Here is a 14,510-nt window from a genome sequence, read left to right as displayed (position 1 = left end):
ACAGCAGTTAAGCAAAATAGAGACGCTTTAACGCGAGGGAGTGTGTAACGTGGGCATAGCAAGCCGCGCTGCCTTTAGGTATGGGCGACGTAAACGCGGCGTGCCTCCTGGGGTACCCGGGAGTGGTGCTGGGTGTCCCAACACCCGGGAGAACTTAGGCAGGATTCCTCGAAGAGGCAGTGGGGCAGGGGGAGCGTGGGGTCGCTCGTGTATGTTTGGGTGGTCCTAGGTTAAGGGAGGTTGTTGGAATGGACGCTCATTTTCGCGACCTTATGGTGTGAGCTTCTGTATTTTTGATGTTTTGCCTTACAATCCATTTGAAGGTGTTTAAAAGATGTTAAGTATTACGGGATGAATTGGTGAGGCAGGAGCCTCGTGAGCTTGAGGCTAGTGGGAAGTTGGAACTGACCCTCTGCTGTTCCTTCAGCTACTTTAAATGCAGGCTGCTGTTGGGGAGGGCTAGTTACCCTTAAAAGTACCCGGAGCAGCTCAGGAGCGTTAGTGAGGAGGGCGGCTGCAGTGGCATCTTGTGCTTCTGTCTCCCGTGGGTGGGGTGGGCTTCCGGCACGTGCCACCGGTGGGAGTTGAAGACGCTAAGGCTATACTGTCAAGGAAGTCTAGCGTCTGCACTGCCTCCCAGAACCACAGGCTTTAGTGTGGAGTTCTGTTGTTGTGCTGGATGTGCCTACGAGTGCCAGGTCGCAGCTGGCTGGGAGTGTGAGGCCTGGGAAGGTAGCAGATTTTAAAGAATCCACACCAGGAATGCTGAAGGGTTGCAAACAATTGGGAGGTGGCTCACTGGCCTAAGGCTTGGTCAGCCGGCGGTTCTCTTGGTTTCGTCTGGTTTGTAGGCGCTGAGGAAGGAGTCAGGATTTCCTAAGCCCTCTGTCTCCCACAGGTTTTGGTGCTGGATGGCCGAGGCCATCTTCTGGGCCGCCTGGCGGCCATCGTGGCCAAGCAGGTGCTGCTGGGTGAGTGTCACTGGGGTCTCCCTGTTTGCTGCCTGGAAGTCAGTGATGAGTAACAATCACCATCTTTCGTTTGAGTCTCACGACCGTGAGATCAACCCATGCACCGCTCTGAGACTTGCCGGCCCTCCTCCCGCTGGCATGGGGTTTGGCTTTACTGGGTATTAGGACGTTTCTGACCCTCCCCAATCCATTTTCTCTCTAGGCCGCAAGGTGGTGGTTGTACGCTGTGAGGGCATCAACATTTCTGGGAATTTCTACCGAAACAAGTGTGAGTTAGAGCTGAGGGATGTCTTGAGGTGGAGGCTGATTCCCTAAGTCCTGGACAGACAGGTCTTTAGGAGCTTTTTCTGGGACCAAGGAGGCCTCACACGCTTTCCCTCCTAACAGTAAAGTATTTGGCCTTCCTCCGAAAGCGGATGAACACCAACCCCTCTCGAGGCCCCTACCACTTCCGAGCCCCGAGCCGTATTTTCTGGCGAACTGTGCGAGGTGAGCTGGGTCTGTGGGTGACAGAGGATGGGTGGCAGCCTATGATGAGAACATCTCCCACTTACGTTCGAGTTTCCCAACTATGAGACGACACTCCATGCACTACCATCTGAGGCTGCCCCCTCTCCCTGCTCTGGGGTAAGAAGGGGTTTTCCCCTCTGAAGAGTAGGCCTGCTGTTATGCCCACAGGCATGCTGCCCCACAAGACCAAGAGAGGCCAGGCTGCCCTCGAGCGCCTCAAGGTGTTGGATGGGATCCCTCCACCCTATGACAAGGTGAGCCTTGCAGCCTAGCCTCACAGTCCATGCCTCCAGCGTCTGTGATGTTATATTACCTACATTGTTTGAGCCTCATGAGAACGCTACTGGCTGAGACGCCTGCCCCACCAGTCTCTTTCCCGGGTATCACAGCAGGTCTCTTGAGCTCTCTCCTCCTCTTAACAGAAAAAGCGGATGGTGGTCCCTGCTGCCCTCAAGGTTGTGCGGCTGAAGCCTACCAGAAAGGTAAGCTCCAGGTTACCTAGTGAACTAACTGGGATCTCAGACTGGCAAATGATGTTTTTTCTCACGATGGTCTGCGGATGCCACTCACCGGGCAGTGCCGATAATGCCACAGGCAAAGCTGATGCCAGGAGGGCTGGTGTTGGGGGCTGAGTGTCCTTTAAAATGCATTCTCTAGGGCTCTCGAGCTCACCCCTGTGCTGCCGGGGCCCCCTTCCATGTCCTTACAGCTTTGTGCCCCTGCAGTTTGCTTACCTGGGTCGACTGGCTCATGAGGTCGGGTGGAAGTACCAAGCAGTGACAGCCACTCTGGAAGAGAAACGGAAGGAAAAAGCCAAGATCCACTATCGGAAGAAGAAGCAGCTCTTGGTGAGGACAGGTTCTGCACCCCAGGGTTAGGGCTAGGGAGGCCATGGTGAGGAGCCGCCTCTCACGGTCACTTGTCTTCACCCACAGAGGCTACGGAAACAGGCAGAGAAGAATGTGGAGAGCAAAATCAGCAAGTTCACAGATGTCCTCAAGGCCAACGGACTCCTGCTGTGAGCCCAATAAAGACTGTTTGCCTAATGCCTGCCTGGCCTGCACTTCCTCACCGCCGCTCAGGGAAGTGGGGACAAAGGATGCCTTAGTCACTATCCTATGGGTAGAGGAGACTTAGACAGCTCTTGAGTTGTATTAAAGTGGATTTACTTGGGCTTCAGAGTTTAAAATGAAGAGAGTAGCTGGGCCGCCCTGCCCATCTGCCCCGGTGCCACACTCTGCAGCTGTGAGCATGGGGCCTGCACACCTGGGCTGGGCTGACGGCCGAGCACGTGTGCTGCCTTTGCTCCTTCCCTACTGCTGCAGGGGTCTGTGTGATAATAATAAATTATTTGACTGTTAAACCCGGTGTCATTGCACTATGCTGTTTGTAGGCAGGGGCAGAGGGCACCATCAGGAGCGAGGGGACGATCCTGCGTAGGCTGCCTCTAACTCAGCTGCAACGTGTGGGCCCGACACCACAAAGGAGTTCAGACTAGAATAAGAGGGCCACAAAGGTGCCGAGTTGGGCCAGCAGATCCGGAAGGAACTTGCCTCAGGGTTAGTTTTGGATTGCCTTTTCCCCCTCATTTAGTCTCTGCTGTCTGGACACTAGACCAGCCTGCTCTCCAACTGAGCAATTCTCCTGTGCTCAACTCTTAAATGCAAAGTTATGATAGTATTTACGCATGAATGGCTCCCTAAGCTAGATCACTTCAGAAGATTGTCATTGAATCCTAGAAAAACATGAGGTAAGCCACGCTCTGGTGGTGCTCGCCTTTAATCCCAGGCGGATCTATAAAGTGAGTCCAGGACAGCCAAGGATACACAAACCTTATCTCAAAACCGGAAAAAAAAGCCATGATGTAATGTACACTTGCCAGTTTAGGCTGCACCTGGCAGGCTGGAGGCAAAGCCTGCTGGATACCTGAGTTGTAGGTCAGCCTGGTTTATTCTAGAACAGGCAGAACTACAGAAACTGCTTGAGCCGGTAAAGGATACAGAACAGACATCTCACAACCATCTTGTCTTAGAATTGGTAATCTTTGTTCTAAGTCAGCTTAATTAAGTGTTGGGGAATTAGAGGAGATGAACAGTAACACCTGCCTTTTTTCAAGACTCACATGAGTGCTCTATTTTGCAAATAGGCCCACATGGCAGGAGAGGGCATCGGATCCCACTATAGATGGGTGCTGAGAATTGAACCCAGGACCAGGGTTCATAACCACTGAGCCATCTCTAGCCCCCACACCTTCCATAAACACTTACGGTTTACCTACCATATAACAGATGGGACTGAGTCTTCCTAGTGGCTTTCCCCCCCCCCCCCCCTTTCTGGTTTTTTTTGAGACGGTTTCTCTGTATCCTTGGCTGACCTTGACTTTTTAGACCAGGCTGGCCTCAAACTCAGCCATCCTCTGCCTCCAGAGTGCAGCAATTAAAGGCGAGTGCTACCAGGCAAGGTGGGTTTTTACTTTGAATCCTTCCCATGTTAACCCTCTAAATTGTAAAACTGGAGGAAGCCAGCCCTCTTCCCACCTACGCTTGGTATGCACAACTGCAATGGAGTCTTTCAGGAAGCAGGCTCACTATGGGGCGCTAGTTGACTTACAGCTGATTTTAGGCTCAATAGATGTCCATGAGCTGCCTCCTGAACGCAGGGATTAAAGGCATCCAGCACCATTCACAAATCCTCGCCCTGGCTCTTCTATGTGTAAAGCAAAAGTCCCATGTTCAGCCGAAAGTTGTAAGAGCGTAAGCCCAGCAGGGTGTGGCGATGGAATGTACGAGACTCTTGAGGGTCTCCTGCTCAGGTCTGGACAGCCTGGCATGCGCGCGCCCTGTCCTAACACAAACGAGTAAACCTATCTGCGTGGCTTAACCTATGGCTCCAGCCACCCGAGCGGCGGAGGTCGGGACACAGAAACCCGGTGCTAGTCACCCTGACTGCCATAGCCACGCGGGCATGTATATGCTTAAGTGTAGTGAAAGGAAATCCAAAAAACGCTGTCAGATAAGGCACATTTAAAACCTGAGCGGCTGCCCATGACATCCAAGGGTACACCCCAGTTCACCCACTTTGCACAGCCCCACTGGCAGCCGTGCCCGGCTGAAAAACCGCCGCCACCACCCGGTTCTCAAATTCCACGTGAATCCAATTCCTGAAAAAAACCTGGACTACGACGGAACCTACGACTCTCGCGATACCACACGACGCGCTTTCCTCGCCGGAACGAACCACTCCCAGCAACGGACGCCTGGATCTCGCGAGATGATAGGCTCCGAGGGCGGGCTTCCCTCCCCTTAGTCCTCCACCATCATGGCGGCGTACGGACAGCCCCAGCGTCGCGTGCTCTGCAACGGAAGTACCTCCTAGGTCCGTAAGGGCTGGTCCTGACGTCACGTCCGCTTTAGACCTCGCGTAGAGAATAAGGAAGCCCGGGAGGTGGCCTAGCTCTCTTTTTTCTCAGGCTGCCGGGAAGATGGCGGACATTCAGGTTAGAGCTGTGTGTGGCCTGGCGGCGGGTCTGTGTGTTCCGCGCTTCAGTGGGGAGCTTATTCCTTGAGGTCTTCGTTATCGTACGAATTAGCTGAAGCGAGGATGCCTGCATATGCTTTCATCTGATGGGCGTTTCCTAAGTCCTGGGGTCTCAGGCGCTCTGGGAGTCGGTCCTTAAAAACTCCGGGCGTAACAGATGATGGGGTGCGGGGGAGAGGACTTATCCCGGGTAAGCGGAGGCTTGAGGGCAAACACTGGAAGACTGGCTTAGCGATTTATATCCCGTAATGGGATACATCCCGTATATCCCGTCCTGCGCCCTAGGCAAGCGCTCTGCCGTGGAGCTGCAGCCCGGCCTCTTGCTGTGGTTTTACATCGTGGCGCAGGGTTTGGGCTTACGGGGCTCGGGCAGGTCTTGCACGTGCCATCCTCCTGCCTTCCAAATGCCTGGGTGACAGGCCTGGCCCACCCGGCTCGGCTACGCATGCGTAAGATGTGGACTTGGGTGTTTCGGGGAGTCAGCGTTGCTGAAAGGCCGGGATTCCAGCCTTGGACGTGAATTCTGCAAGCTGTGGGCGGTGTTAGGACCTAACGTGTAAGCTAATCTACATTTGGGGTGTTTGTGGGGCATTGGCCCTCTGGGGCCGGCGTTTAGGGGCGAATCTTGCAAGAGATTGAAAAAAGAGAAAGGGCCATACATATCCTTGGTCTCCTTGAATTTTATCTGTAACCTCACCAAATTATTATTCCCTACAGACGGAGCGTGCTTACCAAAAGCAACCTACAATCTTTCAAAACAAGAAACGTGTTTTGCTGGGAGAAACCGGCAAGGAAAAACTCCCTCGGTACTACAAAAACATCGGTCTAGGCTTCAAGACGCCCAAGGAGGTACAGGACCCTTCCCTGCACGTGTGGAAGCTCAGCCACCCCGCCCTCTTCCGAGTGGTTGCCTCTAGGGCTCCTGGGAATTGTAGTTTGGGTCCCTGAGCCTACATCCTTGGTTCTGTTTTAGACGTGGTAGTCCAGACTGTACTTTCTTACCCTTTCAGGCCATCGAGGGCACCTATATAGACAAGAAATGCCCCTTCACGGGTAACGTCTCCATCCGAGGTCGGATCCTGTCTGGTGAGTGACAAATAAATGGTTAGTTCTAGGGGCGTCCAGGAACGCGGGCAGGTGATGTCCCCAAGGGCGCTGTTGAGATGTCATGAGTGGAAGAGAACACAACAGCCCGAGTTCGGTTCCCAGGGTCCCCTATGGTTAATCACAAGGATCGAGAAGCCTGGAATCAGTGCTTTGCAATCTCAGAAATTTGGAGGGTGGGGAGGAACCAATGGAGATGTCATGAGTGGAGCTTCCAGGGAGCCCCATCCTGGTCTCTGGCATGTGACACTTCCCCCTTTCCCCCAGGTGTGGTGACAAAGATGAAGATGCAGAGGACCATTGTCATCCGCAGGGACTACCTCCATTACATCCGGAAGTACAATCGCTTTGAGAAGCGCCACAAGAACATGTCTGTGCACCTGTCGCCCTGCTTCAGGTGATCATGGTTCTCTGACAGCCAGGGCCAGCCCTGGACAGGACAGGGGACCACTGACCAGGCGGGCCCCAGACGGGAGAGGTGATGAAAGTAGGGTGTCCTGTGGGCAGTGCAGGTGGTGACTGCAGGGGCAGAGCCTCCGGGATAGCCAGTACTAAATGTCTGGGCAATAGAAATGACATCTTGTGTTAGTCTTAACAACCATCTGAGTGACCACTGGTGGGTGGAGCCAAGATGGCCACCCTCAGCCTGTCTGTGGGGATGAAGGAATTGCTGGGGAGGCCGCTCCTGACGACCCCTCCTTGTCTAACCCCACAGGGATGTGCAGATCGGCGACATCGTCACCGTGGGAGAGTGCAGGCCCCTGAGCAAGACCGTTCGGTTCAATGTGCTCAAGGTTACCAAGGCTGCCGGCACCAAGAAGCAGTTTCAGAAGTTCTGAGGGGGCACAGGCCTCCTCAGAGCAAATAAAGTTATTTTCCAACTTAACAGAACAGGCTTGGTTTCTTTTGTATCCTGGGCCAGGGTGGGTGTTGTCAGGGCTTTCGCCTTGAGGGGCTTCCTGAGCCGGAGGGGGGCGGGTGTCAAAGTAGACATGGTCAGTTACCTGGTGCAGCCACCCCTCTTCTCCCCACAAGCCTCCAGGGAGGAAGTAAGTGAGGGTGGAGCCCCTGGCTCTGCTCTGGTCTAAGCCCCAGGGAGCAGCATGCTGCTTTCCAGCTGATCTTCCCACAGCAGGGTCCCACACTCACCTTGCAGGTGAAGACACCCAGGGAGGGGCAAGTTCTTCACCTTGAGTGTCACAGTCGGCTTCTTGTGCCCACTCTGAGAGAGCTTGTGTCCAGGGACAAGGTGGACAAGGACAGGCTGCTGTTAGAGGATGGGAAGAGGGCCCCGGTTTGCCAGGTGTGGGAGTGGTGAGGACACCCACTCAGCAAAAGGCCCCAAGGCATCCCCAATGAGTGGGCAGAGGATAGACCTGGGGAAAATACCGAAGCTGCTGCTGCAGGGTCCCCAGGTCCCTGTCCCCCAGGCCTGCACCAGGGTCTGAGGTACAGCACTGGTACAAGGGTTGGGAGACAGGGCCTTGAGGAGAGTCCTCTGCCTGCAAGAGATGCTGCTCTGCTCGGCTGCCTTCTGCCTTTTTACCAGCCGGGTGAGGGAGGGGGTTCCTGTCAAAGGAAGTGGGCCCGCATCAAAGCGAGCAGGAAGCGGCAGGGACAGGTCAGAGGGGCCGCCGCCCAAGCTGGGCGCCTGCCAGTCACCCAAGGGAGAGACCAAGCAGAGGGAGGGACCAGCTCCACAGCTACGGGGGACACAGACCCTGAGGAATCTGAGGCCAATTGTTGAGAGGTGTGGCCTCCTCCACCCGCAGGTGCTTCCGTTCCGGGTGGGGCCCTGTGTTTACAACAACAGCCCAGTTCCCTTGTTTCCTCCCACTGGTGGTTGGGGCATCTTTGTCTTTCAGAATTTCAAGAACCTGTTAAAAGAGATGGCAGCAGTGAGGAGAAAGACCCCTGATGACCCCTTATACCAGTTTCCTAAGCTAAAGAGCCACGTTCCCGACAGAGCCCAGCACAGGCTTGCTCTGCGCTCTGGCTTGCTCAAACCCCCAGTACCAGGCAGACCTGGCACCTCCACTCCAGGTGGAAGTCTCCTCCCTGGCTTTCACATTATTTTGACAGGGTCTTGCTGTGTGTCCCTAGATGGCATGGGGCACTCTCTCTGTGAACTAGTTGGCCTCAGACTGGCACGTCTTCTTACCTCTTGTCTTCTGGAATGCTGAGATTCCCAGCGACACCAAGCCCAGTTTGGTCTTTAATCATAGGCACCTATTTCCGGTGGGGAACTGTCCAGCTGCAATCACCTGTAGATACTGTCTGTAATCCAGCTACCAGGGAGGTTGTCAGAAGTTTGGGCAATTTGGACCCTGTCTTTGGGATGTGGCTCCGAGGTAGAGTGCCGTCCCAGAGCCTACCAGTGAGGGGCTGGGGTCTGTGAAAGAGTGTCTGTCTAGCGTACACAACCAACAGCAGGCAGCTGTGATTCCAGCACTTGGGAGGACCAGAAAATTCAGGCCACAAAAGACCCTGGTTCAAAAATAAGCAAAGGAGAGCCGGGCCTGGTGGCGAACAACTTTCATCCCTCATCCCAGCACTCAGAGGCAGAGGCAGAGGCAGGTGGATCTCTGTGTGTTCGAGGCCAGCCTGGTCTACAAAGTGAGTCCAGGACAGCCAGGGCTACACAGAGAAACCCTGTCTCAAAAAACTGGGGGAAAAAAAAAAAAAAAAAAAAAAAAAAACAAGGTCCTGCATGGTGGTGCACATCTTTTTTTTTTTTTTTGGTTTTTCCAGACAAGGTTTCTCTGTGCAGGCCCGGCTGTCCTGGACTGGCTCTGTAGTCCAGGCTGGAATTAAAGGGACGAGCCACCCCACCTGGCACTGATGCACATTTTTTTGTTTGTTTTTCAAGACAGGGTTTCTCTGTGTAGCCTTGGCTGTCCTGGACTAACTTTGTAGAACAGGCTGGCCTTGAACTCACAGCGATCCGCCTGCTTCTGCCTCCCAAGTGCTGGGATTAAAGGCGTGCGCCACCACTCCCGGCTGATGCATATCTTTAATCCCAGCACTCGGAGTTTGGGGCCAGCCTGTCTTCAGAGCGAGAACCTTTTCCAAACTTGAAGATACTGTTTGCGTGAATGTGTGCCTGGCGCAGCCCCCGTGTGGAGGTGTTCAATTCTCCTCATCATGTAGGGCCCCAGAAGTTAACCGTAGACCATAGTGCTGGTAGTCAGTACCTCTACCCACTGAGCCATCTCACTAGCCCGCACTTCCTCCTCAATTCTCCTGTACAGTGAGTCAAATCAAATCTACTTCCTGCCTGTTTCTTGCAAAGACCATATGACTGTCTGCCTGCAGCCCAGGTCCCCGGTAACATGAGCAGGCACCCCAGATCCCAGTGCCCTGTGACTGAGCCCCAGCACTTGGTGGCCTCTCAAGCACAGACTCAGAGTCTCCTCTCCTCTAAGGGGTGTCCATACCAGCAGCAGCTGTGCAGGTAGGACACTCCAGCCCAAGGACAGTGACCTTTGGCAGGTCGACACAGAGATTATATATGGTTGTGGGACTGGGTCTTCTAGAACAAGCCCTATGGAGTCGTTTTAGTATGTGCCTAGAAGATTCTGTGGCATGGCATGTTTGATGGCGGAAACCATAGAGACACTGCCCCCAGGCAAACCTCTCAGCTGGTTCCTGGGTGTTTTTTTGTTTTTTGTTTTTGTTTTTTGAGATAGGGTCTCTCTGTGTAGTCTTGACTGTCCTGGACTCACTTTGTAGACCAGGCTGGCCTTGAACTCACAGCAATCCGCCTGCCTCTGCCTCCCGAGTGCTAGGATTAAAGGCGTGCGCTACCACTGTCCGGCTTCCCAAGAGGTGTCTTAACAACAGCTATACAAGCAGGCAGATTGCTGTGAGTTCAAGGCCAGCCTGGTCCCCAAGTAGCTGTATAAACGGTGTTGAAGGCTTCTGCAGTCGCTGCCCAAAGTTTAGTCTGCTTCTGTGGTCAGAGGTGAGCCCTTCCTTCCCCCACATGCTTCCCAGGGATTGAACCCAGGTCCTGGGGCTTGCACGTAAACACTTCTACGCCGTGAGCCATCTCCTCAGCCCTGGGCAAACATTTTCCCAAGGGATTTTGACATCCCTTTTTGGTAAATAATTCAGAGTGTGTTTGCTGAGAGGCTCGGGGGAGGACACAGGTCCCAGGGCGACACAGAGGACTTAAGACACTTCTATACAGAACACAAAGTTCATAGTCTTGTTTGTGAAATTCCCAGAAAATCGCAGGCTGACAGCAGGGAACTGAGTAAGATAAATTCAGGGGTCATGTTTGCTTGGCCTAAAACTACAGCTTGTTGCAGCTCTATAGTCTTCTTTGAAATATCGCTACAAAGAAGGAATGTTGCCCCTTTGTTAGTAACTATCACCATGAATGTGGCTAATTCTCATAGCTATCTTTTTATTCTTTTTTTTCTTTTTGGGGGGTAGAGGGGTTTCAAGACAGGGTTTCTCTGTGTAGCCTTGGCTGTCCTATAACTTTCTCTGTAGACCAGGCTGGCCTTGAACTCACAGAGATCCACCTGCCTCTGCCTCCCAAGTGCTGGGACTAAATGCACGTGCCACCACTGCCTGGCCTTTTTTTCTTTTAAAAATGTTTTTTCCTGTGTGGGGGCATGTTGCCTGCACTTATGTCTATGCCCAAAGAAAGCAGAAGATGCATCAGAGCCCTGGAACTGAAGTTAAAGAGCCATCACTGCATGCTGAGACCTGAACACTGGTCCTCTTTAAGAATGGCAAGTACAGCCGGGCGTGGTGCCACACGCCTGTGAGTTCGAGGCCAGCCTGGTCTACAAAGGGAGTTCAGGACAGCCAAGGCTACATAGAGAAACCCTGTCTCAAAAAAAAAAAAAAAAAAAAAAAAAAAAAAGAAAGTCGGGCATGGTTGCGCACGCCTTTAATCCCAGCACTCGGGAGGCAGAGGCAGGTGGATCGCTGTGAGTTCGAGGCCAGCCTGGTCTACAAAGTGAGTCCAGGATGGCCAAGGCTACACAGAGAAACCCTGTCTCGAAAAAAAACCCCAAAAAAATAAAAAATAAAAAAATAAAATAAACCAAAAAAAAAAAAAAAAAAAAGAAAAAGAAAAAAATGGTAAGTATTCTTAGCTAATGAGCCTGAGCCTCCTCTCTATCCCCAGAACATTTTTATTACGTGTATTTATTGTGTGTATGTGTCATAGTGTACATGTGAAGGCTAGAGGACAACGTTTGCTAGTCTGGGGATTGAACTTGGGATGTCAGGATTGGTTAGCAGCAAGCCCCTCTGGCTAATGAACGTTTTCCCAGATCTTTGTGGTGTATTTTGGTCCTTCTTTTCTCCTTCAAAATTTAAGAAACATTTCTCCTGCCTCTAGGATGGTTCTGACAGGCAGGCCCCTGACTGCATTCACCAAGACAGAGGAGAGTTTATTAGCTGCACTGAGATGGAGTGACAGGGGCTGAAAAGTGAGAGGCGCTGTCATCAGAGGCGCCCTGGGGCCACTCTGGAGCAGTGCTTCTGTGTCACTGTGCCCTGCTTGTTACTTATGTCTTATCAGGGGGGACACCTGTGAGGCTCGTGGCATGCCCACGTGGACATCTCAGTTTGCTGAGAAATAAGTTTGACAGTGTGGGACTGGCTATCTGCAAGCATGGGTCACAGGGTCAAAATTCCAATGCTCTGAGTGTGGTCATTAGAGCCGCATCCGGCCCATGAGGTGGCTCCTCAGCAGGGAACAGTGCTAGCCATGCAAACCTTGATCCCCAAGAACCATGTGGGGGAGGAAAGAAACAATTCCAGAGCCGGGCGTGGTGGCGCACGCCTTTAATCCCAGCACTCGGGAGGCAGAGGCAGGTGGATCGCTGTGAGTTCGAGGCCAGCCTGGTCTACAAAGTGAGTCCAGGATGACCAAGGCTACACAGAGAAACCCCTGTCTCAAAACAAAAAAAAAAAAAAAAAAACAAAAAAAAACAAAAAAAAAAACAAAAAAAAAAACAAAAAAAAAAGAAACAATTCCAAAGAGCTAGCCTATGAGTTCTACATGCACACACACACACACACACACACACACACACACACACACACACACACACACATATATATACACATACATACACACACAATAACACAAACACCACACACACACACACTACTTACATACATACATACACCACAGACAAACACACACATACATGCACGCACACACACATACATGCACGCACACACACACACACACTGAACTTTTGGGGAGAAGGTGGAACTGGGGCTGAAGAGATGGCTCGGCTGTTTAGAGCACTCGCTGCCATGGCAGAGGTTCTGGATTCCTTTCCTAGAACTCACATGGGAGCTCACAACCATCTTTAACTACAGTGACAGGGACTCTCACATCATGGGCAACAGGCATGCACGAAGTACACAGGCACACAAAATAAAAATAAATAAAGCCGGGCGGTGGTGGTGCACGCCTTTAATCCCAGCACTCAGGAGGCAGAGACATGTGGATCTCTGTGAGTTCGAGCCAGCCTGGTCTACAGAGTGAGTCCAGGATAGCCAGGGCTACACAGAGAGACCCTAATACACACACACACACACACACACACACACACACACACACGACTGGCACACTGTGATCACACTGAAGGTTTCAGAAGGTTCAAGAGGGACATGAGGTGGATTACTGGCTGGAAGGGAGGGGGGTAAAGAGTTTATTAGTAGAGTTATTAATGCCACAGAGAGACAGGCAGACAGACAGACAGACAACAGCATGGATGGGCTCCAAGGAGACAGACAGAGCCCAAGTGGCTGAAGTAGGATCTTTTTTGCACCTTTGTGAGAGTGAGAAAGGTTTCACAGCAAGACCCTGGTAGGAAGAGTGGAGCAGCCTGTGTGGCCACCAATACCCACTTTGGTGTAAACTTACTTCTCAAGTCCTGCACCCACCCTCGCGCACCCCCAGGCTGGATGTCGGTTGGCTAGGGCGTCCAACTATGATCATTCAGTAGAGGGTGTGTGGGTATCTTTGAAGGGGGCTGCTGGGGCCTGAGCAGATCAGTCAGTACTGCGGGGAGGGACAAGGATACAGGAAGATGCCAGAAGCTTATTGGCCAGCCAGTCTAGCTGACCTTGGAGCTCTAGGTTCCATGAGAAACTCTGTCTCAAAACAAAACAAAGAAAACAACTGAGGTGAGAGAAAGAACCTTGGAGATGCATTACAGTTCGGAGGCGTTTATGGGTGAGTTTCCCTTGAGTGTCACCAGAACACGAGACAGTGGTGCCCACCAGGCCTTTGGAGGAAGCTGCTGTTTGACCTTCCGTGAGTGGGACACGTTAACTGAGTCCAGGTGACAGGTCGACTTTCTTGTACCTTGACTACAGTAGAGGAGTTGGCAAGCCTGGGTAAGGTCAGGTCCAGACAGCATCTACTGGCTTCTTATCCTAGAGGAGGGGTTCAGATAAATCCAGTCTCCCCAGTACTCCTGGGGCTGTCATTATCCTGGCCTCAGGGACTTGATGGGGTGTTCCCATGGAGACAGATAAGGCGTCTGGGGCTCAGTCTGTGTGGAGGTGTACTGCAAGGGACGCGAGAGGCCAAAGGGGACTGAACACTCGACAGTAATACAGAGTGTGTGTGTGTGTGTGTGTGTGTGCGCGCACTTATTTATCTGGTTTTCTGTGGGGTTTTTTTCTTTTTTTTTTCCCCCTTTTTTCCACCCCCGAGACAGGGTTTCTCTGTGTAGCTTTGACTGTCCTAGACTCATTTTGTAGACCAGGCTGGCCTCGAACTTACAGCAATCAAGCTGGCTTCCCGGGAACTGGACAGTTTCAGATGGCTGTGAGGTGTTATGTGCATGCTGGGGATTGAACCAAGGCTCTCAGGAAGAGTAGCCAGTGCTTTTAACCACTGAGCCATTTCTCCAGACTCTTAGTATTGTCTTAAAAGTATTATTGGGAGGTCAGGCATGGTGGTATATACTTATAATCCTTGCACTGGGGAGGCAAAGGCAGGTGTATTTATTTGATTACATTATTTATTTTGTGTGTGGTGATACTGGTGGCAGGCACAAGTATCACAGCCCAGGAATGGAAGCCAGAGGCCACCACTCGGCGACACTTCTCTTCTTTTAGGGTGTGGGTCCACTGAGCAGCCTTTGGTTTTATTTTATTTTTGTTTTATTCTTATTTTTTATTTAAATAATTTATTCAGATTACAACTCAATTGTTATCTCCTCACTTGTATCTTCCCGTTCCCCCCTCCCTCCCTCTTTCTCCCTATTCCCCTCCCCTAGGTGTGTGACAGAGGGGGACCTCCTCCCCCACCATATGATCACAGCCTATCAGGTCTCATCCTGGTAGCCTGCTTACCCTTCCTCTGAGTGCCACCAGGTCTCCCCACCAAGGGGA

The 14,510-nt window shown here is 52.2% G+C and overlaps 2 protein-coding genes and 4 non-coding genes across 11 annotated transcripts in view; all 6 read left to right on the top strand.

Moving 5' to 3' along the window:
• Rpl13a (ribosomal protein L13a) overlaps positions 1-14,510 on the top strand; it is a 30,649-nt gene that overhangs the window by 291 nt on the left and 15,848 nt on the right. For 2 of the 6 annotated variants that reach the window (XM_051148493.1, XM_051148496.1), the window contains exons 2-8: positions 899-971; positions 1,174-1,239; positions 1,359-1,460; positions 1,650-1,735; positions 1,904-1,963; positions 2,207-2,329; positions 2,417-2,523. In XM_051148493.1, coding sequence (XP_051004450.1) covers positions 899-971; positions 1,174-1,239; positions 1,359-1,460; positions 1,650-1,735; positions 1,904-1,963; positions 2,207-2,329; positions 2,417-2,503 — 597 coding nt within the window. In that variant the 3' untranslated portion in view covers positions 2,504-2,523. Of the gene's footprint in view, positions 1-898; positions 972-1,173; positions 1,240-1,358; positions 1,461-1,649; positions 1,736-1,903; positions 1,964-2,206; positions 2,330-2,416; positions 2,524-14,510 lie in introns of those variants that run through there. The other 4 variants (XM_051148492.1, XM_051148495.1, XM_051148491.1 and 1 more) reach the window with 2 other exon arrangements.
• On the top strand, positions 1,007-1,089 carry LOC127192476 (small nucleolar RNA Z195/SNORD33/SNORD32 family). Its single transcript, XR_007830963.1, has one exon. It is a non-coding gene; the product is annotated as a small nucleolar RNA Z195/SNORD33/SNORD32 family (small nucleolar RNA).
• Positions 1,495-1,579, top strand: LOC127192475 (small nucleolar RNA Z195/SNORD33/SNORD32 family). The gene has a single exon (XR_007830962.1). It is a non-coding gene; the product is annotated as a small nucleolar RNA Z195/SNORD33/SNORD32 family (small nucleolar RNA).
• LOC127192477 (small nucleolar RNA SNORD34) lies at positions 1,773-1,839 on the top strand. The gene has a single exon (XR_007830964.1). It is a non-coding gene; the product is annotated as a small nucleolar RNA SNORD34 (small nucleolar RNA).
• Positions 2,007-2,094, top strand: LOC127192482 (small nucleolar RNA SNORD35). The gene has a single exon (XR_007830969.1). It is a non-coding gene; the product is annotated as a small nucleolar RNA SNORD35 (small nucleolar RNA).
• LOC127191402 (40S ribosomal protein S11) lies at positions 4,870-6,968 on the top strand. The gene is made up of 5 exons (XM_051148500.1): positions 4,870-4,977; positions 5,736-5,867; positions 6,029-6,104; positions 6,390-6,519; positions 6,838-6,968. Exons 1-5 carry the CDS (start codon positions 4,963-4,965, stop codon positions 6,959-6,961), a joined length of 477 nt encoding a protein of 158 aa, XP_051004457.1. The 5' UTR covers positions 4,870-4,962; the 3' UTR covers positions 6,962-6,968.

The sequence above is a fragment of the Acomys russatus genome, chromosome 7 (assembly GCF_903995435.1).
Source record: "Acomys russatus chromosome 7, mAcoRus1.1, whole genome shotgun sequence".
Taxonomy (NCBI): Eukaryota; Metazoa; Chordata; class Mammalia; order Rodentia; family Muridae; genus Acomys; species Acomys russatus.
Note: the sequence above shows the minus strand (reverse complement) of the source record. Positions and strands in the feature narration are given on the sequence as shown.

What these genes read in the sequence shown, in the direction of transcription:
- LOC127191402 (XM_051148500.1), top strand. An exon ending in GCTTCAAGACGCCCAAGGAG is followed by an intron (nt 5,868 to 6,028) that starts GTACAGGACCCT and finishes TTACCCTTTCAG; the next exon opens with GCCATCGAGGGCACCTATAT. An exon ending in CACCTGTCGCCCTGCTTCAG is followed by an intron (nt 6,520 to 6,837) that starts GTGATCATGGTT and finishes CTAACCCCACAG; the next exon opens with GGATGTGCAGATCGGCGACA.